The 14,309-nt window shown below is 36.0% G+C and overlaps 1 protein-coding gene across 1 annotated transcript in view; it reads left to right on the top strand.

Annotated features, from left to right (window-relative positions):
• The window catches only part of CFAP46 (cilia and flagella associated protein 46), a 71,980-nt gene that overhangs the window by 28,686 nt on the left and 28,985 nt on the right, over nucleotides 1-14,309 (top strand). Inside the window, exons 22-31 of the mRNA XM_088060029.1 lie at nucleotides 1,076-1,260; nucleotides 4,826-4,991; nucleotides 7,615-7,699; nucleotides 7,807-7,945; nucleotides 8,464-8,647; nucleotides 9,064-9,223; nucleotides 10,390-10,613; nucleotides 12,557-12,679; nucleotides 13,068-13,235; nucleotides 13,593-13,741. Of these exons, the coding sequence (XP_087916155.1) occupies nucleotides 1,076-1,260; nucleotides 4,826-4,991; nucleotides 7,615-7,699; nucleotides 7,807-7,945; nucleotides 8,464-8,647; nucleotides 9,064-9,223; nucleotides 10,390-10,613; nucleotides 12,557-12,679; nucleotides 13,068-13,235; nucleotides 13,593-13,741 (1,583 nt within the window). The remainder of the gene's footprint in view (nucleotides 1-1,075; nucleotides 1,261-4,825; nucleotides 4,992-7,614; nucleotides 7,700-7,806; nucleotides 7,946-8,463; nucleotides 8,648-9,063; nucleotides 9,224-10,389; nucleotides 10,614-12,556; nucleotides 12,680-13,067; nucleotides 13,236-13,592; nucleotides 13,742-14,309) is intronic.

Here is a 14,309-nt window from a genome sequence, read left to right as displayed (position 1 = left end):
TGGGAAAAGAGACTGACCCCTCCCTGACTCCAGCCTCATTTCAGGTAGTTATAGGGAGGTTTGGGTTTGTATTAGAAGCATGCAACATTTCAACAGAAAACTTCACATTATATATTTTATATATATAATTTTATATAATATTTTATATATTAAATAGTGAATTTACTTTTATAGAATTTTATAGTGAATTTACTTTTGACAGTTGCAAGGTAGAACAAAACTACACTTGGTTACAATTAATTGACTGTGTGAAATGAAACAAGCCACAACAACCATGAAGCTATTGCTGACAACTAGAATCCAGGTCCTTAGAAATACATAGGTATCCAATTCTAGTTGACCTACAGATTTATGCCAAATATTAAGAGTTAACTTTAGCTATCACTTCACTGGCGTAGTTTCATATAGCAGTGTTGTAGTATCTTCATTTGGACCAATTCATTAACAATTACCACTATCATAAAAATATATTGACATGTACAAAAGAAATTATGAAAATGTTTAGATCCTATAATGAAACTATATTTGAGACTATCTATAACTATCTATATCTATATATATGTATATGAGTTTAGGTTGGAAAAGACTGCTAAGATTATGGAGCCCAAGCTCTCCCAAGCTGCCATATATATAACAGCATACATAGCAACTGCTTACTACAGTTACTGTTTGTTGCAAAACCACTTCTATGTTCCATTCTTACTTTTGGCTTAACTAAAATGGGCTCTAAATTTTGAAAGTCCTATTCCACTGGTTTTTGAAAGATGACCGAGGACATAGAATAAGTCCTGGTAGATACTTCTGGCTAAAAGGCATGCACAAATACAGCTGGATTTGCACACACTATGGTAATACTTAATATTTGGTGAATGAAGCCTCTCTATTGTATATTTTGGTTGCACTTGTAGCTCTTTCATTTTCTAGATAGCATTATCACATACTTGTTCCGTGCCCAGGTGGGTTGTAAGGAAGATACAGCTGCTAGCATGTAATTGCTGTAGAAAAAAAGCGTATGAAAACTTGGAATAATGTTTTTTATGTTTTTATGCATTTTTTTATTACTTTTTAATCCTAGTTGGTGAATTTGGCTTTAGAATGCAGTTGGTCAGATTCCTTAGTGGAATTGCAGACACTGACACGACTTACATATTTTGCATATGTATCACAAGACTATGAAACAGTGATGACTTGTTCTAAAAGGATCTTGGAATCAGATGAGGATTCTGTCCACAGTAGAAATATTAAGAAATATTATGGCATGTAAGTACATAGAGTTTTACATGATATGGTAATGTACTTGAACTAAGTTTTAAAAAAAAAGGGTAAATGTGTCTGGTCACATAATCAAAAATAGAAGAATCTTTTTTTCCAAAGAAATTGTACAGTTAGAGATGAAAATGAAATTCAAAGGCAGTGGGAAATCCAAATTGTGGCTCTGGGCCCTGTTCTGAAAGACAGATGAAGCTTGCTATCCAAGTAAGTCAGAAGCTTGTACACCTCTGTGTTTGGGTGTCTTCCCGGGAGCACTGCTGCTGTGGAATGATCTCTGACAATCATAGTATTTTGACACTTATATAATCTCTAGGCAGAAAATAGCTGATTCTACTTTTGCTGATGCAAATTGCTTTCAGTGCTCACCTGGCTCTAATACACTGAAGGGTTATATTGTTCATGGACAAAGGTGGAGCTGGGGGTGATGACAGATACGAGAAGCTCCTGTATTCCAAGCTCTGCTGTCAGCTATGTCAGTCTGACAGTGATGTCAGTCTGACATCACTATGTTGCCACCTATGCATATGGGTGCAATACGAATGTAAGTAATTCCTATAAAAGCCCAGTCTCGTACTTAACTGATATATATAAATGGATCTACTGGAAGAGTCCTTTATTATAAAAAGGTGGTATCTTTTAAGCCCTCTATTTTTTAAAAAAAAATTCCTCCAAAAGCAGAGTTTAATTTTATCCAAAGAAAATAGACTCAACTCCATTTAACAGCAGTTTTTCAGAACGTAGGAAGTTTGAAATAAACATGTGAAAGATTTCAGATGCAATATAGTGTTCATTTTTTTTCCTCTACAAAATAATTGAACTTAAATAAACAGTGTTCTGTTCCTTGAAACTTGTATTTGTTTTCTACATGGGTTTACAAACATGTAAAACTAAGTAAGTTATCTTAATATTAATTAGATACTTTCAGAACTTCACAGAAATTCAGAAACGACATGCTGCACATCTAGCAATGCACAAACTAGAGAAAGTGTGTGATTGTGCAGTGATGGGGTGTTTTTGGCAGGGGAAGGAGGGCAGTCCTGGCTGTCAGGACACTCAAGGGGTGTTTTTGGCAGGGGAAGGAGGGCAGTCCTGGCTGTCAGGACACTCAAGGGGTGTTTTTGGCAGGGGAAGGAGGGCAGTCCTGGCTGTCAGGACACTCAAGGGGTGTTTTTGGCAGGGGAAGGAGGGCAGTCCTGGCTGTCAGGACACTCAAGGGGTGTTTTTGGCAGGGGAAGGAGGGCAGTCCTGGCTGTCAGGACACTCAAGGGGTGTTTTTGGCAGGGGAAGGAGGGCAGTCCTGGCTGTCAGGACACTCAAGGGGTGTTTTTGGCAGGGGAAGGAGGGCAGTCCTGGCTCCCTTTCCGAGGCGGAGCCCGCGGGGCTCGGGAGCGCAGCGCCGGCGGGGCTGTGGCAGCGGCGCCCTCTGGTGGCCGCCGGCCGTGGCTGCAGGCGGGGCAGGACGGGCCGGTGGCAGAGGCGCTGAAAACTCCTGCAAGCTGCAGCTATTATTTTCTTAATAAGTTGCTATTAACTAATGGTGTTAACCGATAATATAAATTTATTCGTGTATTAATTTTAACTGATTAACTCTGGAACTGAAATCTACATTGTTTTCTTCTACATGTAGTGGAGTAGGATTCATATCGATTTCTCCAAAGCCCGGGGCATACTTTATCAGACAAATCCCAAAAGAAAGTATCAAAAATTGTCTGGTTTTCCTGATTTCTGTTTTTAATTTCTTGGTGTATAAGTTCGATTTTGGCCTAATATTCTTTTTGATGTACAATAGTGAAAAATAGGGAGAAAATTAGAAATCTATGTTGTTTCCTTGCTAAAGATAGGTAATAGTTTTTTAAAATCTGATTTCACAGCTATTTTCATTAGAGGCGTGAAAAAAGATATTTTAGTCTACCTTTTCACAAAATATTCACTTTTTGAATAATTTTCTAATTTTAAAAGAAAACTCAATGGAAGGATTTGTAATTTCCAAAGCAAGGGACATGTACACAGTAGCACCTTGAATACATCATTAATAGGAGTTGATATGATCTTAGCCAGTAAGACTTAGTACTTTTTGAAGTATTTGCCTTTATGCAGGCTTGGTAACAGTGTGAGACAGGAAATGTTAAGCACTACAGCCTGTATACAAGGGAAGAGCATAATGGAAAATTTGTCTGGAAGAAAACATCTGCGTGTAGCAGCATCAAAAACCTTTGTTCAGAGTGCCAGGTATGTTTTATGTTGAGACAAAGCTAATATAAAACAGATCTAAAATTTAATTACAGTTTTGGGGATAATACTTTCTCCCAAGACTGATGAAAGTCAACATAGTTGTGAGTTGAAATGTTTAACAAAGGATTTGATAGATTTTTTTGTGCTTTAGTAAATTTATCAACTGCTTTCCACATAGCTGACGTTGTAGTGTCATAGAATCATCCCATCCTCAGAAGGGATCTAGTTCAGACTCCTGCTCAAAGCAGAGCCAGCCCAGGGCTTTATCCGGTCTGGCTGTGTAAACCTCAAGGAATTGAGACACACAGCCTCTGTGAGTAACCTGCTCCACTGTGGGCTGTACTCATGGGGGACATTCCTCAACCTTTCTCATTTTAATTTATGCCTGTTCTTGCTTGTCCTGCCATTCACTGGGAAGAGCCTGACTGTTGCTTCTCAATGACTTCGTTAGGTTATTGAGAAACTTCTCCTTGTTAGGTCTCCCAAAGCCACCTCTCCAATTAGCCCTCTTCTCAAGGCAAGGACAGCCCAGTCCCTGGATGATCTCAGTGGCCCTTCACTGAGCTCCTTGTGGTTTCTCTGTGTCTGGCATGTATTGGGTGGCCTAGAACTGGATGCAGCAGTATAAATGTGATCTAGAGAGTGCTGTCTAAAGGATGATCAGACTGACAGTTTCAAAAAACTGCTTTTTTTAAAACAGTAGTTTACAGTTTTTAAAACTGTTCAATTGGTGATTACATTATACCAATCTAAAATTTTTCACTAAAATGCCAAGCTGCTTATCACGCAGATGAATACTGTGTTGTGTCACAATCTGGAGGACAATTAACTTTTATTAATTCAAAGTATCATTTGCATGAAATATGCTCAAAGCAATTTGAATGCAGCTAGAGGCATTTGGGGCATATTCTTCTGTTACAGTGGTACTGTACTAAGCAAAATCCACAGTATGGTAATAATGATTGTGTTTTATTTTTTTAATGTTTTTTAGAATGAGAAATTAACATAATAGGAAGCCAAAAGAAGTATATTATTCCAATGAGAACATCTTGAGGAAGTTTCTGTTATTTTTTTAATGAATTCTCTTGAGCTAAGATTATGCAGAAATACAGTAAAGTCATTAATATGCTACTTATTTATTCCTAGTTCTGCTGAGTGTGTGAATTTGTTTGGTATATAAAAATGGAAAATGGCTTTTTTATGGTGCTCCTATGCTAAGTCCTCAGATCAGCTAAACGCAAATGTTGCTAGAAGTACAATTCTTTAGTATAGCTGAAGTGTGGTTGGTTTTCCATATTAAGTTCTACTTCTCTTTCTTCAGGTATGCAGGTGAAGCTGGAAATTATTCCCTTGTAATGTTTGCAGCTAGGCACTTTTGGAATGCATGCTTACCTTTGCTAGGCTCACCACATGACAGAGAACAGTTTAAAGAACCTACTGAAATAGTTCTTAAGAATATAGTTAAAGCAGAATCTAAAAACAAACAGGTAAGAGTTTCTAATAGGTATTGCTTGTTTTTAGTGATTGGTGCTGATGGTAAAGAAACTTCAAGATACCTTTCCTAAGAGGCAAAAGTGACTTATTTGTCATAAACACATTTCTGGTTTCTTACCGGCAGTCACATACTCTTATATTCCTTTTGGTGCTTCTTTTGGTTTTGAGCAATTGTCAGACTTATAACAGTTTTCTTCAAAATGATTTCCTGTCTGATTTTCACTGTAGTGTTTCCCTTCATGAAGCTTACGAAAAAGAATTTTTAGCAAATCCAGAAAAAAAGACACTTCTGGCAGTTATGATAATAGATTGGAAAATAGGACAACAGATCCTAAAACACTAACTCAAAAAAAAATGTTATTAAGTTAAGGTTTCTCCCACCTGCAGACTCAAATTTCTTCTACCTGCAGAAGGAAAGTTTTACTTTGCCTATCTTCAGGTTTTTAACAAACTGTTTAGGACTTTGGCAGTAGGAGGGATTTAAAATTTAGACTCTGCTGGGAGTTTGTGATAAAATTAAATACTTGTGGATTATAAGCAGCATGTGTAATCCAAAGAAGTCATCCCCTTGAAGCAGTGTCCAGGTGATATGTGTCATATAAGACATCTCACCAGGTGGAATGTCTTCTGCACACTGAAACTTCCATGCACAGTTACAACTTTTCTTACTTCAAAACTCCATGGAACTTATCCATTTCTCTTTCTAGATTTGATTTACATGTCAATGAAGCTGCTGTGGGTTTTTCTGTACATTCCATGGGAACAATTTCAATGAGCACTTGAGGGGATTGTTGATGACTCTTGCATCCAAGCTTATTGGTACAAATACGAGTCTGCATCTCAGATCATCAAATGGGATAGTAAAGAATAGAAATCTTTATTTTGATTTCTTATCAAGCCATGTGCAAATCACAAATAATCAGAGACTGCTCTGCTTATTTTGAGTGTATAGGAACTGATGAGTACAATATGTACTTGGAAGCACAGTGATAATTGTAAGTTTATTGGAACATTGACAGTGTTTAGGTACATAACAGTAATTGCCCATGGACACAGTCATGAAGTTTGTTATTAGTAGAGATATATTTAAAACCAATAAAAAGGAACACTTCATGTTGTGTATATAGTTAACTCTCCACCACAGCATAATTTCAGAGTGAATCCTTAATAACTGGTATTAAAAAGCAATTATATGTAGATAATGCAAATTTAAAGTTATAGGTAGCATAGGTATTTTTATGTCTGCAAATGTTAGTAATTCTTATGAATTAGGAGTAACTTCTGGTAGTAGTTAGGAAAAAAGTTCCCGTTAACAGAGTGCTCTATATTTGATTATTTCTGGAGTTACTGAGTTTTAAAAATAGATATGCACTGTAGTAACCATTGTAAGAGGCAGGAACTGGTATCCAGTGATCCTTGACCAGGATAATTAGTCAACTTTTAAATGCAGTTACATCTGGAGAAGGATCTACCAGCAGACGTCCAGATTTTCATCTACCACTACTCCCAAATCCTTCACCACAGGATTGGTCTCGTTTTGTCCCCCAGGCTGCACTGATACTGGGGTTTGCCCTGACACAGGTGGAGGACTTTGCTCTTGATCTTGTTGAACTTCTCAAGGTTGCCTTGGGCCCACTCGTTGAGCCTGTCAAGATCCCACTAGGTGACATTCCTTCCCTCTTGTCAACCACACCACTCACCTTGGTGTCATCAGCAGCATTGCTGGAGTGCACTCAATCCCCTTGACTATGTCAGCAATGAAAATACTGAAAAATATTGGTATTGGTATCTCTTGAGGTATATCCCTTGTTACTGGTTTCCACTGGATATTGAGCCATTTGGACACTGAGCCAGTGACTGTAACTCTTATCCATCTAACAGTCCATCCATCAAACTTCTGTCTGTTCAACTCAGTAGCACCAAGGTTATGGGCCACCATATCAAAGGCCTTACAGAAATGTGAATGAATGACATCCATAGTTCTTGTCCATTGGTACAGCCACTCCATTGTAGAAGGATGTAGAAGTAAATGCTGATTAGACCAAATCTGATAAATCTTTAATGATGCTAATGTGATACTTACCCAAAAGTTGTGGCTATAGCTTAGTTAACTTCTTAGCATCACCCTACATGCATTTAATGGTTAGTGTGTCATATACCTGTTTGATCTGTTTGAGAAACAAGGTGCTGAATTTCTCTTTGAAGATGCATTGAATTGTGCTGTGGAGGAGAGGGAAACAGCAAGTCTCTGACCTTCGGGTGAAAATTGTGATAGTCAAATTTTCACAGGTAAAGAGTGGAACCTGCTTTGGGGCATAGGCAGAGAGCTCTGAAGGATCTCTGCCAACCTTGGCTACTCTGTGACTCCCTGAGAGTACTTCGTGGTTTCATGTTACTTCATGAGTGTAAGTGATTGAATGTTGCTAAGTCTGGTTATTTTTGTATTTGGTTTGTATTATAGGACTCACTCTGGAGAAATGCCTGGGGCTTTCATCTGGTCAGGAAGCAATTCTGATATATATACTTAGAGATACATGTTAACTGAAAGATAAAGATGTTTTGGTTTTTGTGGTTTTTTATTGTTTTTTTTTGTTTGTTTGTTTTGTTTTTTTTAAGGAAAAGAAAGATACATGTCCTTTGCATCAGTGGATTACAAAGGATTTTCAAAATATTGGGTTATCAGTTGGATGCTTTCTTCCAGGCATGTTCTTCCTTCTGTTGATCTGGTAATGAAAGAAACCCCATTATTTTGTAATCATTATCCTAGTTCTGCAATATATTAATACATCATTTGAATATACTTGAAAGGTGCTGAGGAAGATCTGACATTAAGAACCTCCTTATATGGTCTATTATTCCACATCTATGCTGGTAAAGCTGACTGGGAAACAGCACTAAAAATCCTGGATGAAGCTATTCAAGTTTTGCCTCAGACAAGACACAAACTGTAAGTAGGTTGGCTTTTTTAATTAAAATAAGCATTTTGGTTCCTGAGAAGTAATAAAACTCGTGAGTATTTTTTTATTTTGCATTGGGAAAGTATTATGATTACTTTTGAGCAGCTCGTCCTTACAACACAAAACACTCTTGTGTCTTTTCTGTGAAAAAGACACACATAGGGAGTTCTTCCTATCATTAATCTGCTAACAATAATTGTAAAATTAATTTTTAAAAAACTTGTGTACAAGTAGTATCTTACTTCCCAAGCAAATAGATGCATGAAATATGGCTATATAGCAGAAGCTTTAGTTTTCCTAACTGCAAATCCATCTTCATTAAGTGGAAACTCTCTAGGGTACTGTTTACATAATCTTATCTGAGTTGGTTTCGTGCCCTTATATGCCAGTTTATAAGCTTTGCATCTTTGTACTATAGTGATATGAACTAGTATATGTGTTTTACTGAGAAAGTTACTTTGCAGGTACAGATGCAAGTAATTTGTAATTTGTTTGGTCTTTTTTCTAGCCTGATTTTCAAACTTATGGCTACAGTGAGGGCAGGATCAGGATGCAATTTCATGATGGCCATTCAGAAACTCAGTCATGAAAGTGAAGATTATTTGTCACATATGTGGCAACACTTGGTAACAGTCTCCAGAAGTATTGTTGGACAGTTAAGCTGTTTTCAAAATGCAATCATTGCTTTACAGGTTTGTCAGTTCTTACTGTTTGTTGATAGAATGATTCTCAAGTGATTCATAGGACTGCAAGTTCCTGAATGGGTAGGGAGGCCATATACTTTTACCTTTTATAACTTTGAGATTACTCTTCAGCAGGAATACTCTCTATGGTTGAATCTTTATATCCAGCAAAATTTTAGTCGAGTCCTGCCAAACAAAAATGTCAAAGAGTAGCAAGTGTTTTTAATAAAATGAAGATTTAACTGGTGGTGGAATTTTCTGTTACGTTCTGTTCAACAAAATTCTGATTGTGTGATGCAAATAAAACTGCTTGATGTGTAATTATTATTTTTTGCTTCTGTTAAGACTACATGAAACTTTAGAACATCATTCTGATGGTTTACATAAACAAATGCAAATTAGCTCCTCCTTTATTACTGTTACAGAAACAAGAAGATGTATGGCAGAGAGTTGATTACCTGATGGAATTTGCTGAATGCTTATATTGTAATCAGTTTCCCCTCAATGATGCTATTAAACCTCTGGAATGGGCAGTAGATCTCCTACTTCGTATGAAATTCCCTATGCAATCCTCACAAGAGGAAGGTATGTAATGGATGTTTCTCCTTCAGAGGAATTTCTCAGGAGGAAACACAAGGGAAATTTTAAATTTACAGCTTAGTTGTCAGAAAGAATGGCACAAGCTTGCCTGTGTTTTCTCGTGCGTTTACTGTAATTTATTCAATACAGCTCAGTTTATCTGTGAATTCTGTTTTATGCTGTGCAAACTTACCCACAGTCTTTTGGTGCAGTAAGATACTGCTCCACTCTGACATAAGAATTCTTGATTTGTGAGATGCTGCCAGAAAGAAGTTCTGGACAGTTTGTTTCAAGTGAATTCTCATGGAGGGACAGATGAAACCAAGAAAATAATTTCTGTGCCAAGATTTGGGTACCTAAGTCCATTACCCTTTCCTTGGCTTTATCTTAGCATTAATTTTTCAAAAATGGCTTTCAAAGGGATGTATGCCTTCAACTACCTCTGTAACTGTAAAAATTCTTTGCTCCTTTTGCACAAATACCACTTGTCCTGGTATGACCTCAGTGATCTGTTCTGATAGGATACCCAGTATCCATTTGGGAAAAAAAGTATCTGATTTCTGGAACCATACTGTCCTGTGTGGCATTAATGGACATCTGCTCTGGTCTCTGTTCTTTTTTGTGTGGATAGATTACATGGATCAGACAAGTACTTCTTGTGTTTTCATTAAGAAAGATAGACATGCAGTGTCTCTACTATCACACAGTTGATTAGTAGCAATATTCTGTTCATACTCATCTATTCATGGTTTTGTTGGGTTTTTTACAGTCCTATGGCATTTAAGTTTTGTATTGGTTCTGTAACGATCCTCCACCCAGTTTCACGTGTTTGCTTTTGAGTACTATCCTTACACTACTTAAATTTCAAGAAAATTTTTGCAAAGCTCTTAATGGAAACCCAAATAATATAATATGGGATATTAGATTCAGATATAAAACTTCCAAGGTTGGAAGGAATGTCAGAAGATCATCGGGTCCAGCCTTTTGTGGATGTTGTTTCTCTATCAGGTTTACATAATTTATTATACAGAGCTGTTACATTGTTGATTAAAAACATGGTGCAAGTAGCATTGCATCATTTGAACATCTTTAGTAGACAGATTTCCATTTTTCTTTTTTCCCCCTTAACATTTCATTTTCAGAAATTTTAACTTTTAAGTACATTTTTACAGGAAACAATGCTATACCAAAATTGTTGCCTACAGAAGATGCAAAGATGGACAATGGAGCAAGTGGTGCCATGGCTGAAATTAATTTGGAAGATTTGAGTAATATTAAACAACTGGAAGCTTTGTTTAGAGCACAGACATTAATGGCTTTATTTTCTGGTCACAGTTCTTCTTTTCATCAGCAGCACTGTTTGATGGCATATGCCTGTATTGTCCGTATCTGGCAGGTGAGATCGTATGAGATTATCTGTTGTGTTGTGTTACTATTATGTGGCCAGTATATTTTACATTTCCTTCTGTAATTATGGTAGCAGCTATTCATTTTGTGTTTAACTTTGTCATTATGGTTTCCTGTTTTATGGTGCAGTTAGTGTATTTTCTCAGATTTAAGAATTAAACAAGAAGATTGTTTCTCTCAGGAAAATGGAGAAGAGACACTAAGGATAAGAGCAGTGGGCCATTGTTTCTCTGGAGTCCATTTCATATGTTTTGTGCAATAGGTTCTCAAATTTTCTATTTCTAATTTGTTAAGGAATCTCAGTAGTGGCAGAACACATACTGAAGACATTTCTGGCAGTTCTGAAGTATGGTGATTTCAGGTGGACCTTCTGAAATTGAATCAAAAGGGCTGTCATGTGACTGAAAGGAACTGGGGAGGCTGGCGGTGTTCACTGATTGATTTCTCTAATTACTTTTTCATAAGGCATTTCAAATCAATCAAATCAAATTTCTCATAGATATGCCCAACTGAAATGGCTATTCAGAATCACAGCAATGATCATAGGAAAACAATCATATGTTAAGTAAAGTAAATATTTGAAGGGACTAAATATGTACTTGATAATAGTAGTTCAGCAAACATTACAGGAACAGTCTCACTTGGGACCTATCGACTAGATTGGTAAGCTATAGCGTGTGTATTATTTTATTCCAATTAGAAGTAAAAGCCTGCAATTATGAGCAAGAATTCATTGTGAAATCAGTTTAACATGTGATGTGAGACAGGAATTAGCAAAATTAAAATTGAATATTGATATTTTCAGATTTACACAAGCATAACTTTTAATATCCAACACTTTACTATGTGTCTTACTAGGGAGAAAACTACCTGAAGAGAGTACTACTGTTTGAATAAGCTATTTAAACAAAAAATTAAAGGGTTGATGCTACTGTCAGTGCCACTTGTAGGATAATGATAGTAATTCTAAGCATCATACTTACAGCTGAACAGTATTGTGAGAAAAGGAATTACCATGTGGCATTAAAGGAGTTAAAATACTATAGGACATTTTGTTTGGCTGACAGAGTAAAGCAGCCTTGACTGCAGACATTCACTTACTTCAAAGCAGGCTCTTTAGTGTTAAGACTCCATAAATAACTCAGTAGAAGATCTTAAAACATTCTCTGAAAAAATCTGCTGCCTCTGACTTTTTACAATATGTGTTACCTTTAATTTGAAATTTAAATTTGTTGGGAGTATCCAGCATTATTTTTTGATTCATATTTTGTATTCTACTCTTGATTCCTCCAGCAAAACATATTAGTCTTCTCAAATTAATGTGGCTTTTGTTTTTGTTTTTTTGTTGTTGTTGCTTGGTTGGTTTTTGTCTGTTTGTTTTGGCCTTGTTTGTTGTTGTTTGGGTTGTTTTTTTAATTTTAGGTAAGATCAGAATCTGTACTTTTGCTTGTACAGAGATTTTACATAATATTCAGTAGTAGCACTGTAAAAGACTAACCCAGAGAAAGGACAGAGTGACTCTGCTGTCTTGCAGATTACTTCCCAAGAAAATTAATCCCTTGTAGAAAATGAAGCTAGTTAGACTTGTGGTTTGAAAAAAAATAATTGCATTTGCAACCATATAAGTAAAAAAAAAGCTAGCAGTAGTATTTATCACAGGGATGATCTTGTCTTTTGACAGTTCTGCTGTCTTAATTGCATTGCCATGATCGTCCTAAATGCTTGTACAAAAAATGCAAGCATCCGGAATTCTCTGAAATGGTTACTTTTCTGAAGAAAACTATTATGTAAGCAGAATATGGTATGTGAGAATTGTTAACAGCTGTAGATAGTGACTTGCAGTGGATAATAATTATTTCTTGCTGAGATTATTGTTATTATTATTAATATTGGAAATTGAAAATAATTAACTGTAATTATTTGATTGTCTAGGTGTCGTTGTCAGCATCAGGGATTATTACAAAAGCATTCTCCCAGACTTCACAACCTACCAGTCCTCAGAAAGTGCTGTCAAAAACTGCTAAAAAAGACAAGGACAAAAAGAAAGAGAAACAAGTAAGACCCACTTTTCTGTGGAATTAAAAAACAGCCCTCTCTTTCTAAGAGATGTTTCCCCAGGCTCATTTGGTAAATAGTTCAGATGCTTTTCTGTACTGACTCTCATAACCTGGGAAGAATTTCTCTTTGAATCTGTGGATCATACCTTCACTCTTGACCACACTGTCTTGACAGATGATGGATTTACAAATACTTTTTCTTTTGTTTGTTGCCTTGGTCGAGGTACTGCTGTTCTGTAAATCCCTCGGTCTGGAGATCCAAAATAACCCCAGATCTTACAAAACTTCAAAGGATATTAAGCAAATGTGTCCATTTTTTCAGCTGAATATTTAATACCAATAGGATTGTTGATTTGATCTCATAAGTGTTCTTGTTTTTATTACAGGTTGAAGTTTCTGTTGCAAAGGAGAAGCCTAAAGGGAAAGAATCAATTGATACCTTACCAGCAAATGTGGAAGAATGGGCCCAGTATGACTGTCCCAATGAAATCAGAGATACTTTTAAACAGAAAACAAATTGTTATGGTATTAACTGGGATAATTTCCCAAAACCTGTGAGTGCACTCCTCAAAATTCTACAGCATTTACTATTTAGGAGAAAATCAGTACCAGAAAATGACTGTATTTTAGTTTTTCTGTCTGTGTATTTTCAGACAGATGTCCCAAATACTTTTGTATTGTAGTATTAATTAATACTTGAAGAGGTGTTAGCCTGTCCTCTGCATGCTGAAATTAAGCTAGAGTAGACATTTACCAGCTTTCTATGTACCTTGCTGCTCTTTCTGATAGAAAGTTTTTTTTGTGTCTTTTTTGAGGTTTATTTTGGAACTGAAGATGTAATCATTAATTTAAAATTTATTTTCTACAAAACTATGTTTATACTGACTGAATTAAAAAAAATTTCTTTTCAGACTTGCACTTTGTATTTTATGGACCTTTTATCTAAGGAACTACAGAAAATTTTTTGCCCCCACTTGACTCTTCCAATCTTTCAGCTAGCTGAAGTTATTGCTAGTGAAGTTCTGGAATGTAGAAGTCTGTCTGATCTCTATCACCTTCGGTTTGTATCCTGTATTTCTCTTAAATAAAAGAGAAACTGAGTAAAGTGTACATCCATTAATATTTTAATGGATATTAAGAATTTTGTGGCTCACTGTTTTTTTTTGTATTGGCTTTTTATTTATTTTCCTTTCTTTTTTATATACATTTTAATAGAATTTTTTTGAAAAGGTTTGTGGAATTAAAGGCAGTAGGTTTTTTTGTTACTAAACATGGTCTCTCTCATGGAAAACATGAGATTATGAAGCCAGGCCACTTTCATGTAAAAAATTTTTGAAATGTTTTATTGTCATTTAACTGAAAAAAGTAAAGTTAAAAAAAGTTTCTATGAAAGTATCTATTAAGTATTCAAAAGGCAGATTACCTACTTGCATCAAAAATATGTTCTCCACCTTAAGGGCACAAAGAAGTTGCCCTGGTAAGTGCATTTTTAGAGAGATTTGTCTTTGTTACCAAAATTATGTTATTTTTTATGGATGATAACCCCAAAAGTTTTGATTGAAAAGTGTTTAATATGCATGCAATTGAAAATTCTTGCTCTTTTAGTTAAAACATTTTATCATGCTTTT

The sequence above is a fragment of the Pseudopodoces humilis genome, chromosome 9 (genome assembly GCF_049639895.1).
Source record: "Pseudopodoces humilis isolate 2021_Gansu_Grassland_sample_001 chromosome 9, ASM4963989v1, whole genome shotgun sequence".
NCBI classification, from domain to species: Eukaryota; Metazoa; Chordata; class Aves; order Passeriformes; family Paridae; genus Pseudopodoces; species Pseudopodoces humilis.
This window is presented reverse-complemented; position numbering and strand designations above follow the sequence as displayed.